The 23,996-nt window shown below is 41.4% G+C and overlaps 1 protein-coding gene across 9 annotated transcripts in view; it reads left to right on the top strand.

Annotated features, from left to right (window-relative positions):
- Positions 1 to 23,996, top strand: part of top2b (DNA topoisomerase II beta) — a 202,255-nt gene that overhangs the window by 22,555 nt on the left and 155,704 nt on the right. For all 9 annotated transcript variants that reach the window (XM_077589955.1, XM_077589960.1, XM_077589959.1 and 6 more), the window contains 3 exons: positions 9,511 to 9,608; positions 12,831 to 13,043; positions 18,416 to 18,589. In XM_077589955.1, coding sequence (XP_077446081.1) covers positions 9,511 to 9,608; positions 12,831 to 13,043; positions 18,416 to 18,589 — 485 coding nt within the window. The remainder of the gene's footprint in view (positions 1 to 9,510; positions 9,609 to 12,830; positions 13,044 to 18,415; positions 18,590 to 23,996) is intronic.

Below are 23,996 nucleotides of genomic sequence, written 5' to 3'. Positions count from 1 at the left end.
ATAAGATGGAAGAGCTATCGGCGCTTACCAGGCCGTAAACGGAGTCGAGCGGTTCTACTCTGCTACTGTTGTCCTCAGCTCCAGACTACTGAGGAACTGTGCGGATAAGCTTGGAAGAGTGACTGCATATTCTCTACCATGGTCACAGTCTGCAGAAGTTCCCCATCTTGTGGAAGACTTCCTGTGTGTGGTTCCAGTTTTATCCAGCTCTACAGTCTCTTGAGTCTGTATCTGTTTTTGCTACCGCAACCAAGATGGCGCCGCTCAAGTGGCAGCCGGTGGCAGTAGCTCCGTCCGCTCTTGCTCGTTTTGTGTTTTCGCTGCTTTTCTGTCTTAATGATTTGATTTGGTGATTCTTAATGATCCCATATACTTTGCTTTGCTTTGTACTTTGTGCTTTTGCTTTGTTGTTCTGCGGCCTAAAATGGTGACGCTTTGAGCGAGTGACTGGCACAAGTGAGTTTTCACATTTTATGCAAGATACGGTTTATTTTTTCCTTGAATTATATAAATAGACGTCAACATACATTTTGTTTAGCGTTTTATCAGTTTACCTTTTCTTTATTTTGAAATAAATGATCATATCAGCCACATTGTCTTGCGTCATGTCGTCACGGCCACATTTTGTCATGAGGTCATCGTGTCATGGCGTCGTCAACTTGCAGTTTCATGGATGTCGTGTTTTTAATGATAAATAATGATAACCTAACAACTGCTTAGCCTGCCTATTCACTTCACGACCACAGCTCTTCATGTCAACATAAACATATTTTTACGAACAATTAAAGGTGTTAATTAATTATATAATTTAGGTACCATATTTTCACGACTATAAGGCGCACTAAAAAGTCTTAAATTTTCTCCAAAATAGACAGGGCACCTTATAATGCGGAGTGCCGTGTGTATGCTCCGAGCTCGCTCCAAAGCCTGACTGAGAGCACTTCCGGCCGACACGCTTCTTATATAGAGAAAAGGCGGACGTGGGTGGGGTCAGGCATGCGGAGCGGGTGTGTTTAAGAAGACGCTTTTACTGTCGTTCTTGGTTGCCATGCTAATGGACAGAAACTACCACCTATGGTGATTTTTAAGCGAAAGACGCTGCCGAAAGAAAAGTTTCCAGCCGGCGTCATCGTGAAGGCAAACCAAAAGGGCTGGATGGACGTGGATAAAATGAGAGATTGGCTACGTGAGGTGTATGTTAAGAGACCGGATGGCTCGCCGTCACTTTTGATTCGCGACTCACAGCAGCGGTGAAAAACCAAGTCACGAAAATAAATAAATAAATAAAAAATAAATAAAATCTGACTTAGGCTTGTCATCATCATTGACTAGACAAAAGCCTAATTGTCATCATACCCAGCTGCGTATGACGAAATTGAAGGTGCTTCTCCACAAAGTGCACTTTTCTCAGGCAAGAGCCCAACCAAGTGATAGTTCAGACTTGCTGGCATTCTGCCGTGATGGATACATCACATCACCTCCCGAGCGCAACCAGCTCCCGGCGACTGCGAAGGTTTGCCTCACCGATGCCAACAAAGAATAAAGTGGATCACTTACCTCCCACTGTCTTCCTTACTTACCTAGTCAGCCAGCAGGAGGCAGATCGCCGCCCAACGTCCTTCATCTTTCCTCACCCCGAAGTTGTTACATAGAGGGGATTGTGTGTCGTGCTACTGCAGTTTAGAGTCCTGATGGCTGTGGGAAAGAAGCTGTCCTTAAGCCTCTTTGTCCGTGCCTTGTGAGACCGGTAGCGCCTGCCAGAGGGAAGCAGCTGGAACAGGTCGTGACCAGGGTGGTCCGGGTCCCCAACAATGTTCCGAGCTCTGCTGAGGTAACGAGGGCTGGCAATATCTTCCAGTGAGGGCAGAGAGCAGCCGCCGATCCTCTGGGCAGTGTTGATCACTCTCTGCATGGCCTTTTTGTCTGCTGCCGTGCTTCCAGCGTAAATGAACTCTGAGCTTGCCGTCATTCCCGGAGGCTTTACTAAAGAACTCCAACCGCTGGACATCGGCATCAACCGGGCGTTCAAAGCAAAGTTGCGAGCGGCATGGGTACAATGGATGATAGGTGAAAAACACAGCTTTACGAAGAGTAGGAGGCAGCGCCGGGCTAGTTACGCCACTATTTTCAAATGGATTGTGGCCGCTTTGACTAACGTGTCTGCTTACACTGTTGTTCGAGCTTTTGCCAAAGCCGACACAGCTTTACGAAGAGTAGGCGGCAGCGCCGGGCAAGTTACGCCACTATTTGCAAATGGTTTGTGGCCGCTTGGACTAACGTGTCTGCTTGCACATTTGTTCGAGCTTTTGCCAAAGCCGGCATCATTTCTGTGTAGCCACATGGCAATGTGAGTGACTCCGACAACCAAGAGAAGGAACCCGGCGTTTTTGATGAATCATTTGGACAATTGTTCAATTCGGACACAGAAAATGATGGATTTGTGGGTGATGATTGATCAAAAAACGTGAGTACATTGTAAAACGGCTAAATAAAGTACAACCAAACTCAGTTTTGCTTCCGTTGCCTTTTTAAAAACGTGTTTTTAGCGTGTGTCCGTATGTTTAAGCTGGTGTATGTTTAAGCTGGTGTATGTTTAAGCTGTTGTATGTTTTGCCATGCCTGGCTGCGTTTATTAGTGTGGTGCGCCTGTGTGTCAAATACAAAAATAGCACTTGTTACTGAGACTGCGCCTTTAAATGCGGTGCACCATATAGTTGTGAAAATACGGTATTCATTGTTTCATATGATAGGGAGAGAGGGACTTTGAGGGAGGGACCGAGCGAGCGAGTAAACTAACCATTACAATGTTACGCCAATTGAATAATTTATTGAATTTGCAAAATTAAATTCCATGCTTTTTTCTAATCTAAATACTTGATTTAATTGATTTATTATTTCAACACTAATATTGAGTTACACTTTACATTGTCAAAGCTGGATTGCCTCGATAATAATCTTTATACAGAGGAAGCAGCAAAACACGTGGTAGTTTTTGACTCCCGGCCGATGGAGGTTATCTGGGGGAGACTCCTCTGAACGGTTCTCAAAATGGCCGCTGCCCGCTTGTTTCTTTGTTCTCTTGGCTAGCCCCCACCCTTATTCATTCATATTTCACATTTCCCCCCTGTTGTGACTTTAAAGAATTTTCATTAAACATATCAATTTGTATCCCTCCCCTCCAGGTTCTAGAATACAAATATCATTGAGAGTTACTCAACAGGGTATGGAAAATAACAAAATCACTTGTCAAGGCAGAGGCGAGAAATGATGTATTCAGTGGTAAAAATTCCTCTACGTCTCTTAATGAGCGAACCCAATTTTTAAATCAAGACAAGTACATTTGCATAGAGGACTCGTCTCACACTTCGAAAGAGTGCGAGAATCTCCAGTATCGTCTGTCATGCGGTGATACTGTGTCACTATAAGGTACTAGCGTGTGCTGGATTGTGTTTTGAATCATAACTTTCATACAGGGGATTACACACAGAAAAAATACAGAACAGTAACAAAAACCGCAAGGTTGCAATTTTAAACAGAATTGAGAATCATGACCCGGTTATTAACCACGACCACAGTGATACACCTACGGCTGAATGATCCTGGGCCATGGTGTTGACTAGGGCCTTTATTTCAGCTACGGCACGAGTAATGTACTGTTTTCATCTGGGATGAAGGTGCAGCAGTGTTCTCCCATCATGGCACACACATCTCCATCTTTGGCTGTTATCAGATCCCGGACTATCGGTCCTGCAACTTCGCTAAGGGCTTTTAAATCATCTGCTATACCCTGTAGGACCTTGACAGTTTGGTTAATGAACACTCATGTAACAGCTCAATGTCTTTACACGGAGCACAACTTTATCCACCCCAAGTTGGGGAATTAGTGACAGTATGATTTTTCTGGGGGGGTGGACCACAACTTTTGGTCACCAGGAACATCATCGCCCCAGATTGAATCACATGGTTTGAATTGTACTGATTTTGCACTGATTTTGATCTCTTACTGTTATGTTCACTCTCCCTAAAAGGAATGCATCTTAGACCATCTGCACCACTGCAGATTTAAATGTGACGCCTCGACCCAGTGAATTCAGGATGTCAGGATCTGTGGAAATGGGTATACGGCTACACACATAACTTTCATTCGCAACAATCAGTTTTTTCTGGAACACCATGAAATTATACCACACATCTTCTTCATAGTAGTTCTCCAGATTGTTCTTTCCATACCACTTCACTCTCCTCTGTGATAGGAGTATGTCACCATCTTGGTTTCCAGCTTGATTCTCTGTGGGTGGGGCGTTCAGACACGCCCAGGTTGTCACTGACAGTGCAGTCACTGACAGTCCAGTCACTGATGTGGGTGGCAACAGCTTTCACTGTGGCGTCTGTATAGAGGTGCAAAGTCTATGGGAGGTCAGGGTTAAGTGAGGGGTCCTCGTGGCAGGTGAGTAGACGTCAGATGAGTTTTTCATGGACAAGGGTTTTGACACCATCCAACTTACAGTCTACTCAAGAGTCACCTGTGTCTCGAACTACCTTGACCTGAGGTTGGTGAATCGACTTTGACTTTTCAGTGATCTTTGCTGCTGTGGAGGTTGGTGAGTTGGGCCACGAATGGGTCTTCTCATCGTGGAGAGAACCAGGACTTCCTTTTATGACTCGGATCAGGATCCAGTCACCTGGCTTCACCACCTCCTGCAAGATAGACAAAAGGATCACGGCAGGTTACATGTTCTATGGATAAGTTTCTCTCCTTCCTTAGTCTCTCGTCATGGTTCATCTTCCCATAGAGGAAGTAGGAATGGTCTTCCATGAACTATCTCAAAAAGGTGTTAATCCCGAGCTAGTTGGTACTATCTTCATGTACGTTTTGGCCAGTGTTAGGCGTTCTGGCCATGGCTTATTTATCTCCCCCATGGTTTTCTTAAGCCTTGGTTTTATCGTACCATTTGTTCGCTCTACTTAGGTGTTTTGCCATGTTTTGCACTATGCTGTTTGCAAAATGAGCTCCATTGTCACTCCAGATGATTCTGGAGATCCCATATTCTTTACAGATCAATAAAATCCATATGTATAATTTCTAATTGGTAGGTACCTTTTGGACGTTGTCCTGGTTTGGACCTGAGGTTACCTTGCACATTATATCTGTAACAAATTAAACAGTTCCTACTAAAAATTTTAAAGTAGGTATTTAGACCTCTGGGACATAGAACACACGCTGTACCACGTCCATCTCTCATTCCCCCCTATTGAGGCATCCATGGCTCAATTTTGGAATACATTTTTGGTAGGCACGGTAGGCCTTTAGCTGTCTACAGTTCGTCTGCAGACTGTTCTGTGTCTTCATGTATCTATGCATCTTTTCCTTCTGTGGTGCAATGTTTTGCGTATCAATTAATACCGTTTTTGAGATCGACTCAGTTTTTGTTGTTGTGTATGTTGTGCAGTAAGTGTTTAGCTGCTGTGTTCTGTCGTTGTCTTCAACACGTGCAATGAGCAAAAATCGCAATAATCTTACTCATTTCATCACTATAGTTTGTGAAAATTTAAATGCATTATCAGTCAAAATAAAATATGCTAGCTGGTATTCTATTATGATCACTGCTTCCTTGTTAAGATCAAAACCATATTTGTTTTTTTCCTTTCCTGCAATTACACTAATTAACTAATCATACTAAAAATAGGAAAAATACAAAAAGCAAACCAGGCTGCTTTCTCCTCAGGAAAACAACTTTCCCGTTCTCTGTAAGTTAGATTCACATCAATTAATATCCAGAAACAAAATGCACACATTTATAATTCTGAATAGAATTGAACCCACTAAAATGTAACCACCCCTTGTTTGTCAGGGTTAATATTTTAGCATAATTGTGTCCTTTAGAGCAATTAAACTCATTACTTATAAAATGCATACTAATCAAGTCCCAATTCCTTCAATAATGTGTATTGCGTTGCATATTAAACTCAGTTGTTTGAAATTCAAAATATCCCAATCTAGTAGTCTTTTTATCAAATGTAAAATTCCATTGTCTTTGGAGTTTGTCAATCATCTCCTATAAAACTTTCTTAATCAATATTTTTCAATAGTCAGGCATAAAATTAAAATCTAGTTACATTTCTATCCATTGTAGTTTCTCTTTTCTCTCTAATTGTTTACTTTAAAAATCTGTAAGAAGATTTAGTCTCAATTGTTTACTTTAAATATCTGTAAGAAGGTTTAGTCTCAATTGAAACACTTTCACTTTTTTATGGAGACAATAAAACCAATACAAAAAGCTCCTTATGGCTTACAGCATTGCTCCCCGAGCAATAATCTTTCCAATCAATATTGGAGTGCTTGCCATTTTGTCTGATTACGTCAAAAAGTTTATCTTACCTGTCTCCTCATACATTTCAACTGAGAGAACCTTCTTACAGTGCACAAGGTGGATCGGCTATTTTCATGTCTGCTGGTTGGTCAGCAACACTTGTACGGGCGTTCTCATTTTGGGTTGCTCGTGCGTTTCTCCATGTTTCCTGTTGAGAAATAGTCTCCCTCTGCCAACCCAAATTCAATGCGTTTCTTTAAAGTTTTTCTTCTTTTACGCAGATAGCCAGATTAGCCTCATCATCCAGTTCCAATCGTGTAGTGAATAATGGCATTTGGTATGGTCTACTAAATAGGATGTCCATATTTTGTTGTCCGTTTGACCTTGTCATGTAGGCGCAATGATTTCATAACAAAATATGGAACCTTTTTTCAATTCAGTCAATTATTCTGTTAACACAATTTGGATGCCATTATCACTATAAATCCATAGTACTTCGGAATTTCGTATCATGCACTGTCTTTGTTTTTGTTTTTCTCAGTGCTCCTAAATTTCGTATAGCAGATTTGTTCCTCCACTTCAAGTTTAACCTTTGGAGTACTGCTGCTGCATTTTCACCAAAAATTTTATTGGACTAAACAATTTTCCATAATTTGTCGTTGCCATCCGTGAAAATGGCTTATTGGCAATTTCAGAAATCGATTCCAATTTGCTAAATCCTTTTCCACCTTGATATCTGATTGATTATATATCTTGGTGGTTGGCCAATTAGAAACACAAAAGGTACAAACAACCATTCACGCTCGGACTCATTTTCAGACATCAGCGGTCTGCAATTTTTTTTTTATCACTGGTGAAGAGCGCCATCCCCAGTCTGGGGCTTCTTGGCAGCTAACCACCTTTTGCTGTCTCAAAAGAAATAGGTTAACGTTGTTTGGTTGAAATCAATTGTTTGATTCTTAGGCGATCCGTGATATTCTAATCGTTATTAATATGACTCACGCTATAGCATATTTCATCTGTTGATGGGCAAAACAATGAAATATCCGTGCACTGACGACATTTCATGATGTTTATTGCATCTCAGGGAAATTATGCCTATCCTAAATTAATTATTTTATCAAAACTTGTCAGGTACAATTTACCTAATACTTTGGATAATTCTTAATACTTAAATCTTAATTGCAAATCACTCTCTTTTTGCTAAAATAGCTAAATTGCACTTGTTGAATTGCTATTCTGCTCCAAGCTTTTGTTTATTTAATATAAGAGCCTTTTTTTGTAGCTCACTCTTACCACAATTAAAATTTAGAGAAACTAACCTTCTACTTAGCAAATTTCTTAATCATTTCCTAATGATACATTTCTGTATTCATTAGAGGACCCATAATTCGTCACTAATATGTTATATTGTCAATTTTCGGTCTCTAACTCTCTTCTTTATCTCTCTATTACTCTCTCTGCTCCTTGCTTCATCGTGTGGAATGTGAGATATCTTGCATTCCAGGCCTCCCCCCCTCGTGCTCCTGGCTTGCGAGTGGAGCCTGGCACGAGGAGTGGGCTGAACAGGGGGGGCCACTGTTTCTTAACAGGCCTAATATATATATCTTCTTCCTGGGTTAGTGAAAAATGAGCTGGGGAAGAAAGGCAGTTTTAACTTCAGTTGGCTCGCCGGCATTTTTTTTCTTTGTTTCTGGGCTCGGCCATTTTTCCCTCTCACATGTGGTCTGCTTTTCAATCCCCCCATCCTGTCCCAATCCACCATCTCTTAAATACTTATTTTTATCCATCTAAGTATTCTTTTTCGCCGATTAAACTCCTATTTTTCGCGGCAATCGTACTTATATGTCGTTTATGAACGCGTCATAGCGTACTTATATATATATATATGTATATATATTCATATGAAGATTACTTGCATGCGTTTATAGTTTTATTCTATTTCTTTTTTTCTTTATATCGAGGTTTTTCATTATCTTGGCACTGTATAACAATATATTTCTTCTATATTTTTAACAAAACCCTCGAAGTCCCTTGGCAGGGAGGTGCGACCTCCTCCTACGTCTGCTTTTCAGGCAGAACCTTGTGGATAAGCCGACAATCAGCCTCTATCCTTGCTGTATACTTTTATACATCAATCCGACACCGAGAGCGCCTCCCCGACACACAGGGAAGAGTATACACAACTTTTTCGCCGATGAATTGAGCATTTCCCTTCCTCGAAGGAAAACGGGGCCTTATGCTGGGTTGGATTCTACAAATTAATCTTAAAAATTGCCTTACCGTTTTTTGGTGCCTCTGTACGAAAGGATAATTCGTAATCTGTTCCCGGGCCAGCAGGCCAGATCGCCCTTTCTCAAGGCTGGAGTAGCCGACGTCAAGCCATCCATCCTTCTGTTGATCTGCCGTGGCCGGAAACCAGAGAAGAATCTCGGGTTCTCGGCACCAAAATGTCAAAGCTGGATTGCCTCGACAATAATCTTCATACAGAGGAAGCAGCAAAACACGTGGTAGTTTTTGACTCCCGGCCGATGGAGGTTATCTGGGGGAGACTCCTCTGAACGGTTCTCAAAATGGCCGCTGCCCGCTTGTTTCTTTGTTCTCTTGGCTAGCCCCCACCCTTCCTAAGAAGGGGGGGAGCGGACGGACAGAGCCCACGTCCATCTGGAAGTCTCCCGCCAAATACGCTGTCCGAACGGTCGGGGAAGATATTTAATAGAAGTAGGCGGAGACAAACTTAAGGCGGGGAAACAGAGGGGTGTGTTATATACAAAGTGATGACAGTAGGTCAGTAGGTGTCAGTAACAATTCTATTCTAGTGACTTTAAATTCATAAGAGTGCAGAAGGGTGCAAGATTAAATATAAGAATACAATTCATATTTCACATACATGAACACCATGATAATTTAATTTGATTCCCACTGCTAAGATTTTACACTGACAACATTTTCACTTCCTCTCCTAACCTGGTATGTCAGACGGACTATTCCATATATCTGCCATGGAAATATTTCACATCAATCGGTGAAAGATCCAATTAAGACAGGTTTAATTGGAGGAATCTTCAAAAATTACCAATAAGTAAAAATAAATAAAAGGGATGCCAATGTATTGACTGGCTTGTGGATTTGCCAGTAGTTTCAGAATGTTGATAAATGGTTTTGTCCGATGTTTTTTTCTCCATGTTTTTAATACCAGGTGGTAGGAACGGGTATGGTGCCAAACTTTGCAATATTTTCAGTACCAAATTCACTGTGGAAACTGGCTGCAAGGAGTACAGACACAGTTTCAAACAGGTAAGAAAATATCCTTTATATACAGGAACTGATTTTCATGTATTAAACAAAACCACAGCGGCCCGGTGGGGTGAGTGGGTAGCATGTTGGCCTCACAGCTCTGGGGTCCTGGGTTCAAGTCCAGGTCGGCCCACCTTTGTGGAGTTTGCATGTTTTCCCTGGGCCTGCGTGGGTTTCCTCAGGGTACTCCGATTTCCTCCCACGTTCCAAAAAACATGCATGGTAGGCTGATTCGACACTCTAAATTGCCCCTAGGTATGGGTGTGAGTGTGCTTGGTTGGCCGTTTCCTTGTGCCTTGCGATTGGCTGGCCACCGATTCAGAGTGTCCCCTGCCTCTGGCCCAGAGACAGCTAAGATTGGCTCCAGCACCTCCTGCGATCCTAATGAGGATAAAGCACTTCAGAAAATGAGATGATATGAGATTAGACAAGACGAAACCACTTCATGATGTTTAATTGACTGGAAAAAATTGGCGCAACAACAATAGCTACCGCATTTTCACGACTATATGGCGCACCGCATTTAAAGGCGCATTGTCAGTAACGAGTGCTATTTCTGTATTTGACACACACACACAGGACGCACTGCATTTAAAGGCGCAGTCAGGCATGGCAAACATACACCAGCTTAAACATACGAACACACGCTAAAACACGTTTTTAAAAAGGCAACGGAAGCAAAACTGAGTTCAGTTGTACTTTATTTAGCCATTTTACAATGTACTCACGTAATCATCAACCACAAATCCATCAAAGTCCTCATTTTCTGTGTCTAAATTGAACAATTGTCCAAATGAGTCATCGACAATGCCGGGTTCCCTCTCTCCGTTGTCAGAGTCACTGTCATTGCCATGTGGCTCCACAGAAATGATGCCGGCTTTGTCCAAGCAGACACGTTCGTCCAGGAACCACAATCCATTTGCAAATAGTAGCTAGCGTAACTAACCCGGCGCTGCCTGCCACCCTTCGTAAAGCTGTGTTGATGCCGATGTCCAGCGGTTTTCAAGCATCTGTTGTTAGTGCCTTTAACAACCGTGCAAGCAGACACGTTCGTCCAGGCGGCCACAATCCATTCACAAATAGTAGCTAGCGTAACTAGCCCGGCGCTGCCTTCCACCCTTTGTAAAGCTGTGTTGATGCTGATGTCCAGCGGTTTTCAAGCATCTGTTGTTAGTGCCTTTAACAACCGTGCAAGCAGACACGTTCGTCCAGGCGGCCACAATTCATTTCCAAATAGTAGCTAGCGTAACTAGCCCGGCGCTGCCTGCCACCCTTCGTAAAGCTGTGTTGATGCCGATGTCCAGCGGTTTTCAAGCATCTGTTGTTAGTGCCTATAACAACAGTGCAAGCAGACACGTTTGTCCAGGCGGCCACAATCCATTCGCAGATAGTGGCGTAACTAGCGCTTTAGTTAAGCCTCCGGGAATGACGGGAAGCTCAGAGTTCATTTTCGTGACTTGTTTTTTCACCGCTGCTTCGGGGGGCCTTAGAAACCAAACCGAAATTGTTTTGCAATAAACACATGCCCACACTTTATACGGGTACCTTGTAGGGGCGTGCCTTTAGCGTCTGACCCCACCCACGTCGGCCTTCTCTCTATATAAGAAGCGTGTTGGCAAGAAGTGTTCTCAGTCAGGCTTTAGAGCTTACACACGTCGCTCCGCATTATAAGGCGCCTTGTCTATTTTTGAGAAAATTTAAGACTTTTTAGTGCGCCTTATAGTCGTGAAAATACGGTACTTTAAATAAACTGACATTACATGTGTATTGAAGTGATGAATGCAAAGGAGTGCAAAAATAAAGTATTGTTAGGGAAGTTAAGTTCTATTATTACTATTGGTGTCATGGTCAAGTGAGCTGTAAGACAGAGACACATTTCTTATAAGCAAATTGTACAGCAGTTTTACAAATGTGACAGTTTATCTCATCTCTCAACTCATTTTCGGTCCCCGGACGTTTGGTCGACGGACGTTTGGTCGATGGATTCGCCGCCGGACATTTTGTCGAACACACAACTCGTCGCAGGATTTGCTCTCAAAATTATAATCATGAGAGAGAGAGAGAGAGAGAGAGAGAGAGAGAGACAGAGAGACAGAGAGAGAGAGAGAGGGAGAGAGACAGAGAGACAGAGAGAGAGAGAGAGAGAGAGAGAGAGAGAGAGAGAGAGAGAGAGAGAGAGACAGAGAGACAGAGAGAGAGAGAGAGAGAGACAGAGAGAGAGAGAGAGACAGAGTTTACTGTTGAAAGCGATAAACCAGGTAATCTCTCGGTCTCAAAATTATAATCATGAGAGAGAGAGAGTGAGTTTGTAATTGCATTGACAATGTAAGAACATTAATATCTAAATATCAAATATCAAAATTATCAATAAGTTGCGTATTATTGGCGTGTGTACATGTTATTCGTCGCCGGATTCGCTCACTCTCAAGATTATCAATAAGTTGCGTATTATTGGATTGCGTGTAGATGTTATTCTTCGCCGGATTCGCTCGCTCGCTCCCGGATTCTCTCGCTCGCTCCCGGATTCGCTCGCTCGCTTCCGAATTCGCTCGCTCCCGGATTCGCTCGCTCTCAAAATTATAATCATAAGAAAGAGAGACTTTTTAAATCTCAGAGCATTAATATCTAATATCAAAATCATCAATAAGTTGCGTATTATTGGCGTGTGTACATGTTATACGTCGCCGGATTCGCTCGCTCGCACCTATAATTTTGAGAGCGAGAGATTACCTGGTTGAATGCTTTCAACAGTAAACTCTCTCTCTCTCTCTTGATTATAATTTTAAGAGCGAATCCGTCGACCAAACGTCCGTTCGACCAAACATCCGGGTGACCAAGTGTCCGTCGACCAAACGTCCGTCGACCAAACGTCCGGTCACGCTCATTTTCTGAACCGCTTTATCCTCAGTAGGGTCACGGGGGTGCTGGAGTCTATCCCAGCTGTCTCCGGACCAGAGGGGGCGGACACCCTAAATCGGTGGGCAGCCGATCGCAGGGCACAAGGAGACGGACAACCTTGCACACTCACACCCATACCTAGGGGCAATTTAGAGTGTCCTATCAACCTACCATGCATGGAATGTGGGAGGAAACCGGAGTACCCGGAGGAAACCCACGCAGGCCCGGGGAGCGTGACAGTTTATGTAATATTTAATTATTCTTTTTTTATTAAGTTTATAAGTATCTTCAACTGCATTTTTATTGCTTATGTGCTACACCCAGACATGGCAGAACAACATGAGCAAGACTTCGGACCCCAAGATCAAGTTCTTTGATGCAGATGATTTCACTTGTGTGACTTTCCAGCCAGACTTATCTAAGTTTAAGATGAAAAAATTGGATAGGGATACAGTAGCTCTTCTTACACGCAGAGCATATGATGTGGCTGGGTCCTGCAAAGGTGTCAAAGTCACGCTGAATGGTAAAAAGTTACCGGTAAGTCTCAGTTGATTGCAAATTATTTGGAGGCTTTGTAACTCCTGTTTTCATTTTATGAAATATGATACAAATAATGAATGTCTGTGAGTTCAATGGGCAGAATATTTTATAGGTAGAAGATGAAAAGAACCATTCAACCAGGCAAAGACCAAAGCTGAGGATTTTTTTCATCTTTCCCTGATTAAAACTCTTTCCATTGCACATATTGTTATGAATCGGCAAGCCGATTAAAGATGGATCCACAACAACTAAGGAATGAATGACTCAATTAACAAAAACTTTATTGAAAAAGGGGATAACAAAATCAGCACAACCGAGTCGGCGAATAAATAAGGATCAAAAGGTACGACAAAAACAGCACGACCGAGTCGGCAAGTAAACTAAGGTTTTCAAAGTACAAAACACAAAATACAAACGTCCAAATCTCGGGGAAAGTCACACCAAAGTGTTGGTAAGCAGGACGGTAAGCAAGGGCAAGGCACGCAATACTCCGATAATCTGCGGGATGTGGCCAGAGTTCTTAAATACCAGATGCCTCAATCTACTGCAGGTGTGTTGATACAGCCCCCGTTTTAGTGGCTTAATCAGCTGCTGAAAAGACACGTCATTGTAGGCAGTAGAACATGACAAAAATAAAGCGAGATCAATAATTGAACCCCAGATTCGAGCTGTCCTGTGAGGAGATTGCATGTTCTCGTCATCCCTGCGTGGGTTTTCTCTGGGTATTCCAGCTTCCTCCTCCATTCATGTATTTATTTATTAACCCACTTATTTCCTATCTATTTATGTCTAAAATGCCTTTACATTTTACCCCTTGTGTCCAAGGTTTATTTGACACACACTTGTCATACTCAGTCACTTAGGATATGATTTTGTAATGAATCAGGTGCGAATGTTGAAGTTGTGCTTACATACTGAATGAACCGTGGGAGTTGTCAGGGGGAGGGTGAAGAAACATGTGAGTTGTGATTGAATCAACTCCTGAAATGCCTCTCATAAGCCTGTTGCTTCATCTAAAGATGTTACTTCGTTTAAATTGCAACAGAGAATGATGACAACCTTCGGGAAGGTGGAAATTCTCCATATTACAAAGAAAGGGAACATTTTCAATGTCAATTTTAGAGTACCATATTTTCTCGCATATACGCCATATATGTCGCTAAAAATGATGACTGAATCAAGGGTACGGCTTATATGCGCACAAATTAGACTAGACATACACAAAACTGCAAGGTGACAAAGACGAAACGGCATAACGCAAGCCAATGCGGCCGATATGGTAATTTATTTCAAAATAGAGAAAAGATAAACAAATAAAACGCTAAACAAAATTTATTTTGACGTCTATGAATGAAATTCAAGAAATAAAATACATCTTGCATAAAACGTTAAAAAACCTCATTGCCATTGCTTGCTCAGGGCGCCACCATCTTACCCTAGTTAAATGTGCTCTGACTGGCCAGACGCCAGTAGCCTTGAGACATGTGTTCATAGTGTTTACCTTGTCAGCACATCCCAATAGAAAGTCTTGGGGTCGATCATAAAAATATCAGTCTTGATACCTGCGTAATATTTACCTCATGCTATAATTACAACCAAAGACCAGGTGAAAACTAGACCGCTATGGACACACTTTGATTGGTTTATTAATAGCTATACTTTAATAAAAACAGAGAGACATTGTTGACATATTCCAGCTTTGAAACTTGCAAGTGAGAATCGTCCTGGCTCGTCCTCGCCACCGTGACATTCTGAAGAAACGGCATCATCTGTCCATTTAGTCGCGCATAATCAAAACACTTAAGGTAATCTGATTCAAACAATTGCATAAGCTAACCGAATAACACCATTAAGCTAAAAAACAACTGCCACAACAATTGCATATCAGGTCGGAAACCAAAACAACTGTGTAAGAATTTGCACAAGTAAGCATAATAATTTCATACCGAGCGACAGTATTTTTAAACAAAATTTCATACAAAAGTATTTTCGGAAGTTGATTCGATTATCGCCATCTGCCGGAATCCAAGTCAAAGCAATTTAAGAGTCCTTCACAGATCTTCGTTGCGAACTCAGATCAACAGTCCTCGGCCTGGAACATGGTGACCTGTCCGGTCAATAGTCCTGAAAACAATTAAATGTCCTCGAAGCCAGCTGTGGGGAGGAGTGTCCTTGTTATATCGAGCTTTGTCTGCTTCTTAAGAATGATTTAATAATATGCACATATTCCATATGTGCCCCAATATGCACATATATAATAACATCCCAGAATAACCCCAACACACTTCCTGGTTGTACTGCTCACGTGACTTATTGAATTTTTCTACTTGCAGGCAACACCCTTTCGGAATGTGCAATCCAGCAGACGGTCTTTTCGATTCATACAATATCTCAGAAATACCACGGGCCGAGATTTCTCTTAAGATTTTCCCTTCAAAGTAACACATTTGTATACCCTATTAAGACCATAAATATAGAGGGGAAATTTGTGAATCAGGGGCCATCTTATAAGAGAGAAATTGTAAAATTCAACGATTTTAAGGCAATTTTAAGGGCACGGCTTATACGGGGAGGCAGCTAATATGCGAGAAAATACGGTAAATGAGTACCATTCGCTCCATCAAGAAAGGCGAGGCTAACATTGATAAGCCAATGTTGAAATTATCAACACAGGCCTAGAATGTTCTGTTATGTATTTCCAAGGAATTGCTATTCCATACCAATGAAATATATAAAAATTATTGACCTTGAGGAAAATCATATATTAAAAATAATACATATCACTAAGAAATGATCCCTCTTGATTGTGGAATGTTCTAATTTCAAAATAAGTTTAGTCTGTTTTCACTTCATACAGTGGGACAAAAATGTATTGTGTGGTTTTGGACAGTGGTTTAAGGTTCAAGTGCAGATGCTGGTGCAGAGCTAGTGCTCAATGTGTGCTTCGTCGCATTAATGCTGCAATTGCAATATTTGTATTACTGTTGTCTTAAATGCCTTACCACACTATCAAGTAGCGTCAGAGTCTCATGGCAACACACAATACAATGGCAAGACATTGGACCTGCCGCTGTGACTTACCTGCAGTCAAGAAATTGGCGAGCTGACCACTCTCGTCCCATTCATTAATCCATAGATTTTTCATTGTCACATGAAGACACATCTTTTCTCATTTAATGAGGAAGGCATGATTGTAGCGACTGTGATAAGTAGAGATGTACAGACACTCCTCAACTTACGAACGCAATTGGTTCCGAGCGATTGTTCATAAGTTGAATTTGTTTGTAAGTTGATTTAGTGCTATATTTTGTATTATAATTTATGTTTAAGGCCTATATAAGTATATTGAAGGTTTATATAAGTGCATTTGTATGTTTAAGGCTTGTATAAGTAACACGCATTGGTTTGTACTGAAAAAAAAAACATTTAATAAAATGGAGAGAATATGTACAGTACTGTAGAGAGAGAGATAGATTTATGTATTAGAAACTGGCCAAAAGAAGCGACCTAATGACGATTGCACAGTTTTCTTCTTTTTTTCATCATAAATGATGCAGTAGCACTGTATGGCATCATTCAATTGATTTGCAAACTTTGTGCAACGTTCAATATTTGGGTCCTGCTGCTCGATCTTTCTGTTTATAAATGGTACTGAATGTGCAACGCTCACCACTTTCTGACGCGCATCAAGCTTCGTTATTATTGCCACTCGTTTCAAATGAAATGGCTTGCCTCTTCCTTGCAACTCCCTCAATAGAAGCCTTTAGCTTTTTACCAACCATATTCAATATTGGATGCATGAGATATTTAATGATACAAATGAAAAAGGTTCTTTGCACACTGGAGATACATTCACGCACTTCCGCATTGCAACGAAGAAGGTAGATGCTGGGTGAGCTGAGCTCTCACAGCGCCAGGCGTCGGTATTAGCGGCGGAAAGAAGTACTACTCCGAAAAAGACGCGAAATACAAAATTGGACTTGCGAACATTTTTGGACTTAAACGCAATTTGCAGACATGTTCGTATGTACCGTTGTTCGTAAGTTGAATGTTCGTAAGTAGGGGAGCGTCTGTACAAAGAATTAGGTTGGCCTAAAAGTTCAACTAAAATGTGACTTAAAATGTGTTTTGGGGATTTGCTATGGAGACATCTATCATTTCTCACACATTTGTGTTTTTTTGTTCTGTAAACTTTTTTTGTAATAATTCAAAGTAAAACAGCCAGCCTTCAGCAGGCACAGAATGGAAGAACCTCTGCAGCCGAGCCGTGTTTGGTCCAGCAGGGGGTGGCCGTCGATGCATACATTCAATTCCAATTCTGTCACTGAAATTGCAGTTACTTCCGAGGGTAGCATCGAATAAATGGCAACCCATTTCACCTTTATTTTTATAGTATGCATCTTCTGTCAAGTGCCTTGTGTTTTATGTAATGTTTGTGTAATGTACAATGCACAGACCTGACAAATGTGTCTCATGCAGCACTGAGCTACAGTTGGTGTGTATGGTCGATCAAAGGTTTTGAGATATTTCATTATTAAGAGAATGAGAATGTTTTTAAACCAATTTGACTTCAGGTAAACTCTTTTAGGCCGGTTGTATCCGGGATCTTGTACTTTTGGTCACGACCCACACCTTGTGACTCTAGATGAGGGTGGAAACCATGATCTCGGTTTGGAGGTGCTGATTCTCATCACAACCACTTCACGCTCGGTTGCGAATCGCTCCAGTGACAGTTGAAAATCCTGGCTGAATTGTAGCCAACAGAACTACATCATGCATGCACTTCATGGTGAAGCTTTAAATCTCATTATACATACTTGTATAATAACATCTAAAGTATTCAATTCAATTCAATCTGCAAAAAGCAGAGATACAATATTTAGGCCACAAAAACAAATCCTTCAACGCCTCGGCTGCATCTAGATATTCTGTCCAAAAAGTTATGAAAGAAATCTGTGACATAGGCACAGCATGGTGGAGTCCAACCCTCAGTGGAAAAGGATTCGACTTATGGGGCCCATATTCTCACGCCAGTCATACAGTTTTATTTGGAGTTCTGTGATTCCATACTTCCGAGTACGCCCCACAGAACTCTTAGGGGGACATGGTCAAACGCTTTTTCCAAGTTCACAAAGCATATGTCAAATTCCCATGACCCCGAGAGAGTGGCCCTTGTGAGGGTAAGGGGTACTTAAAATGAATTAATTAACCAGTTAATTTTTATTTGTATCATAAAGCATCACTTAACATTCCCCATTGCTGTGAATCCATTTTAAGCAGCTGGTGACAGTGAGGTACAGTGTTTTATTGTATTAGCAGTATAAAGGAATGTTAATCTAAAATGATGGCTTTGTCTTCACTATCTCAAGGTTAATGGTTTTCGCAGCTATGTGGATCTGTATGTAAAAGACAAACTGGATGAGACAGGTGTGGTCCTCAAGGTACTCCATGAGACTGTAAATGAGCGTTGGGAAGTATGCCTCACAATGAGTGAGAAAGGATTTCAACAAATCAGCTTTGTAAACAGCATTGCAACTACCAAGGTATGTATAGCAACAATCTGTTGGTGTCAATACCTGCGGAAATAATCCTCAACCCAGTCAAGACTTCATTTTATCTGTATCTGCACGATAATGTCGTTGTGTGAGCTGAAAACGTTAAACTTTTTTTGTTGAGACACATGAGCCCCAAATCTAAAAATGTGGGAGTGCCAACTGTGAATGAACTTGTGAAGTAATAAATAAAATTTATTTTTGTTTCTGTGTCCAGCTCAGCTAGAAGGAAAATAAGCCATAAGAGTTTTTCCCCTCAACACTCATCATTATGCCTTTGGTCATGATTTTTTTTGTTATTTATTTTATTTCTCATTCAAAGAATGCAGCTGGAAAAAAGCTTGTTTGCGAGACAGAGAGAAAAAGAACTAGAGTGATACATAAAACCATAAATAAAGAGGCTACAATTTAGTAAGTAGTGTTGCTACAGCGTAATTACTATTCCTAGCAGAGGGCCCAAAGACTCAACAGACAGAGGACAAAAGGTCAAATTGAAGGGTGACAGGGTAAGTTAAGTGTAGAAGCAGTTTTAGTCTATAATTCTTATAATGCATGATTTATGGATGGGTGTGTGGGTGTGTGTGACTGTTAGGATTCTCCCGCTATGTTTGTCCAAACCGTGCATCGTAGAGAGTTGAAATTTGTTATGGTGGCCAGAAACGGTTGTCGGATCCTAATAGACGATGATTGAATTTATTCACCTTCTTTAAGTGTGTAAACTCAATATTTTATTTGTTAGGGCTGAAAGCAGAGTTGATGTATGAATTGTTTTTACATGATGTCCCTATTACGCACTGCGTGGCTGAATGGTCGTGATGTAGGACACCTTTCCACATCATTTACAAACGTCATTTTTGGAAAAATTTCCACGAGCGAGTTTCCAGGTGCTCCTCGGAACACTTTTTTTTCCTGTCGTGACGGGAAGACTCGGCGAGACACGATGGTGCTGGCTGCGCTGACCCTATTTAGTTGTAAGGCAGCACGCCTTTCCACGTCATTTTCGGAAGAATTTCCCTCAGCGAAAAATGTGGAATTTTGTTTTATTTCAAAATCAAGGTTACTCGCGTCTGTCCAGTCAGAGCACGTTTAGCTAGCTTTAGATGGCAGCTTCCTAGGTAAGATGGCTGCCCCCGGGACCTAGGTGTGCCCCGTGCGAGCAGTGACGGGAACGTGATTTTTTTCACGTTTTATGCAAGGTACGCAAGTTTTTTTCTTCTTGAATTTCATTCATAGACGGCAAAATATCTTTTGTCTAGCGTTTTTTCTGTTTATCTTTTCTCTATTTTAAAATAAATGACCATATCGACCGCATTCGATTGCGTCATGACGTCACGACGCCATTGCGTCATGGCGTCACGGCGCCATTTTGGCGTGACGTCTTCGTGCAATGGCGGCGTCAACTTGCTGTTTCGTGCATGTTTTTTTTTTATGCGCATATAAGCCATACCCTCGATTCAGTCATCATTTTTTTGTCCGACATAAGCGGTTTATATGAGAGAGAATACGGTAATTTACGGTAAATGGGAATGGATGGGAAACCCGGTGGATTGAGCCTCACAACTCTGGGGTCCTGGGTTCAAATCCAGGTCAGTGCACCTCTGTGGAGTTTGCATGTTCTCCTGTTTGGCCCTATGCAGGTTTTCTCTGGGTACTCCATTTTCTTCCCACATTCCAAAAACATGCATGTCAGCTGGGATAGGCTCCAGCACCCCGTGACCTTAGTGAGGATAGAGCGGTTCAGAAAATAAATGAATGGATAAATGGAAATGAGCTCAGTAATTTTCCCTGCTGTGATGTATTGCCGCCTGCGAATGTGCACACATTCATGCAAATGCACTCTTCACTCATGCATGATAAAGCTTCGCTATTAGTTGCATGTGGGACTCCAGTTCCTTACACATATATTTATTTGTCAATACCAAACTATACAATTAAAGTTCACTTTTACAAATTAAAAACATTTATAAACACATAAAATTAATTGGCTCCATAAGTAGTTATGTACCTATGTTTTTTGTAAGTAGAAGCATATATATATATATATATATATATATATATATATATATATATATATATATATATATTTATTTTTTTTTTAATTGAATTGTCAGAGTCTGTTTAAAAAAATTTAATAGTTGAAGGAGAAAGACCATAGTTTATAAGATTTACAGAAAGTGCAATAATTACTTAAATAAAAGTAGACAAGTGCGTAAATTTGGGCACGCTTCTTTTGTTGATTTGAATACCTTTAGCACTAATGGAACAGATTTTTTTTAGTAAGCTCATTGATCTACATACACAAGTGAAGCCAATCATGTGAAAGGTTATATAAGATGGCCAGTTGCAAGTTGTTCTCTTTGCATCTTGTCTAAAGAGTGGCAAAATAGGAGTCTCAAAACAACTGTCAAATGACCTGAAAACAAAGATTGTTCAACATCATGGTTTGGGGGAAGGATACAAAAGCTAGCTCAGAGATTTCAGCTGTCAGTTTCCATTGTGTGAAATATAGTGAGGAAATGGAAGACCACTGGCACGGGGTCAAGTTAAGGCCTGGAATGGCAGGCCAAGAAAAATCTCATAAGCAGAGGTGAAGGATGGTGAGAACAGTCAAACTCAATCCACAGACCAGCTCCAAAGACCTACAACATAATCTTGCTGCATATGGTGTCACTGTGTATCATTTTACGATTCAGCACACTTTCCACAAGGAGATGCTGCATGGGAGAGCAATGCGACAGAAGACTTCTGACCACAGGCCACAAACAGAGTCGCTTGAGGTATTCCAAAGCACATTTGGACAAGCCAGCTTCATTTTGGAATAAGGTGCTGTGGACTGATGAAACTAAAATTGAATTTTTTGGACATAACAAAAGGCGGTATGCACAGCGGAAAAAGAACACGTCATTCCTGGACAAACACTACTTACAGTAAAATTTGGTGGTGCTTCCATGATGCTGTATGGCTGTCTGGCAATCTTGTAGAATTTGAAGGTTGCATGGATTCCAGTCAGTATCAGCAGATACTGACGAACAATGTTCAAGAATCAGCGAAAAAGTTGAAGTTGCACCAGGGCTGGATACTTCAACAAGACAATGACCCTAAACACTGCTCAAATTTTACTAAGGCATTCCTGCAGAGGAACAAGTTCAACCTTCTGTAATGGCCATCTCAGTCCCTAGACATGAATATTGTTGAAAAGCAGGCTGTCCATGCTCAGAAACCATCAGACCTGACTGAACTTGAAGATGTTTTGTAAAAAAGAATGGTCAAAATTACCTCCAACCAGAATCCAGACCCTCATTGGAAGCTATAGGAAGCCTCTAAATGCTGTTATTTCTGCAAAAGGAGGATCTACTAAATGTTGATGTAAATTTTCTGTTGGTGTGCCCAACGAAATTTGGTAGCTCATCCAGTCTATGGACTCCCTTCTTACTCGACACAAACTGTTGTTCCAGCGTCTTTGACGCCGCAGAACTCACACCAATGTCCAACTTGTCCACTTAACAACAGATGAATACTGCTCCCATCGTGTATGGCAGCTGTTGTTACCCACCACTTTCATGCTACTCGGACGTTTGGTCGCCGGACTTTAGGTCGCCGGACTTTTGTTCGCCGGACTTTTGGTCGCCAGACGTTTGGTCACCTGGAAGGTTATTGATAATTACCATTTAACATTGTTGCTCAAATTCCCTAAATACAAACTGTGAATTATTATTTAGTCATACTTAATGCCCTATTAATTATTAGGCTAAAGAAAAGCTCCAAATTCCCCGTACTTTTATTGTGTTTTGTTGGAGAACTTGTTAAGACCCTGACGGACGTCCCTTCCTAAGGGGACAACTCATGTACATACAAACTCTTATACACTCACACGTCCGCTCAGGGAAACTGCTCAGGGCCATTGTTGGCTTTGATTGATGTGTAGACCGTGTTGTTTTACCTTGTTTTGTCGCCGGACTTTTGGTCGCCGGACGTTTGGTGCCGGTTGTTTGGGTCCGGGCGACCAAACGTCTGCGACCAAACGTCCGGCGACCAAAAGTCCGGCGACCAAACGTCCGGTCACGCACTTTGGTCATGACAAGGACCCACATCTTTCTCACAAGGAGGAGACGTCTGTGCATCGGGCCTCTCTGTAGGAGTGTAGCAGTGCTTCGCAGTACCGATGTTCATACTGACCAGTAAAAACAGGTGATCCAGCGGAAAAAAATTGGTGCGCTTTCTCTGTTTATTCGATGAAACTACTGTCACGACTCTCAGCTCAATTCCTATCCATTTCCACCTGCCTAGCCACTGCTTGCTGCAAATGCAAGAACTGCTTCTGCATATATATTTGACTTTTTGCATTGTAATCAGACTTACATGTTATGCTGAGATCTTTTACTGTTTGAGCAATACAACCATCATTAGAAACCAGGACCCTTTGTTGTTGAAGAAATATAAACAACGCAGAATCAGCAAATGAAATATTTCTACTTCAAAAATTTGACCTCTAAAATTCCCATGAACGTAGTTTGAAAAACATGTACACACACGCCAATGATACACAATTTATTGATAATTTTGAAAGCGAGCGAATCCGTGAGTGAGCGAGCGAATCCGGCGATGAATAACATTGCGACAAAATGGCCCCCATGTGTGCGCCGTGACATCACGACGCAAGCGAATGCCCATATGGTCATTTAATTCAACATAGAGAAAAGATAAACAGATAAAACACTAAACAAAATTTATTTTGACGTCTATGATCACACGCCAATAATACGCAACTTATTGATAATTTTGAGAGCGAGCGAATCCGGGAGCGAGCGAGAGAATCCGGCGACGAATAACATGTACACACATACCAATAATACGCAACTTATTGATAATTTTGAGAGCGAGCGAATCCGGAGCGAGCGAGCGAATCCGGCAACGAATAACATGTACACACACGCCAATAATACTCAACTTATTGATGATTTTGAGAGCGAGCGAATCCGGGAGCGAGCGGACGAATCTGGCGACGTATAACATGTACACACACGCCAATAATACGCAACTTATTGATAATTTTGAGAGCGAGTGAATCCAGGAGCGAGCGAGCGAATCCGGCAACGAATAACATGTACACACATGCCAATAATATGCAACTTATTGATAATTTTGATATTAGATTTTTAGATATTAATGCTCTGACATTTTCAAACTCTCTCTTTCTGCGGCGAATTCGGCGACGAATTGTCCGGTCGACGAAACGTCCGGTCGACGAACTGTCCGTTGACCAAACGTCCGTTTGACCAAACGTCCGGTCACGTAACACAATAAAATTGATTTGTCAGTCAAAATTAAACACATCACATTTACATTGTATAATTCTGTTCAGTCACATCACATTTATAATTTGCATTATTCTGTTCAG

Source organism: Stigmatopora argus, chromosome 21, assembly GCF_051989625.1.
Source record: "Stigmatopora argus isolate UIUO_Sarg chromosome 21, RoL_Sarg_1.0, whole genome shotgun sequence".
In the NCBI taxonomy this organism is placed as follows: domain Eukaryota; kingdom Metazoa; phylum Chordata; class Actinopteri; order Syngnathiformes; family Syngnathidae; genus Stigmatopora; species Stigmatopora argus.
The sequence above is the reverse complement of the archived record's forward strand: the minus strand, read 5'-3'. Positions and strand labels throughout refer to the sequence as shown.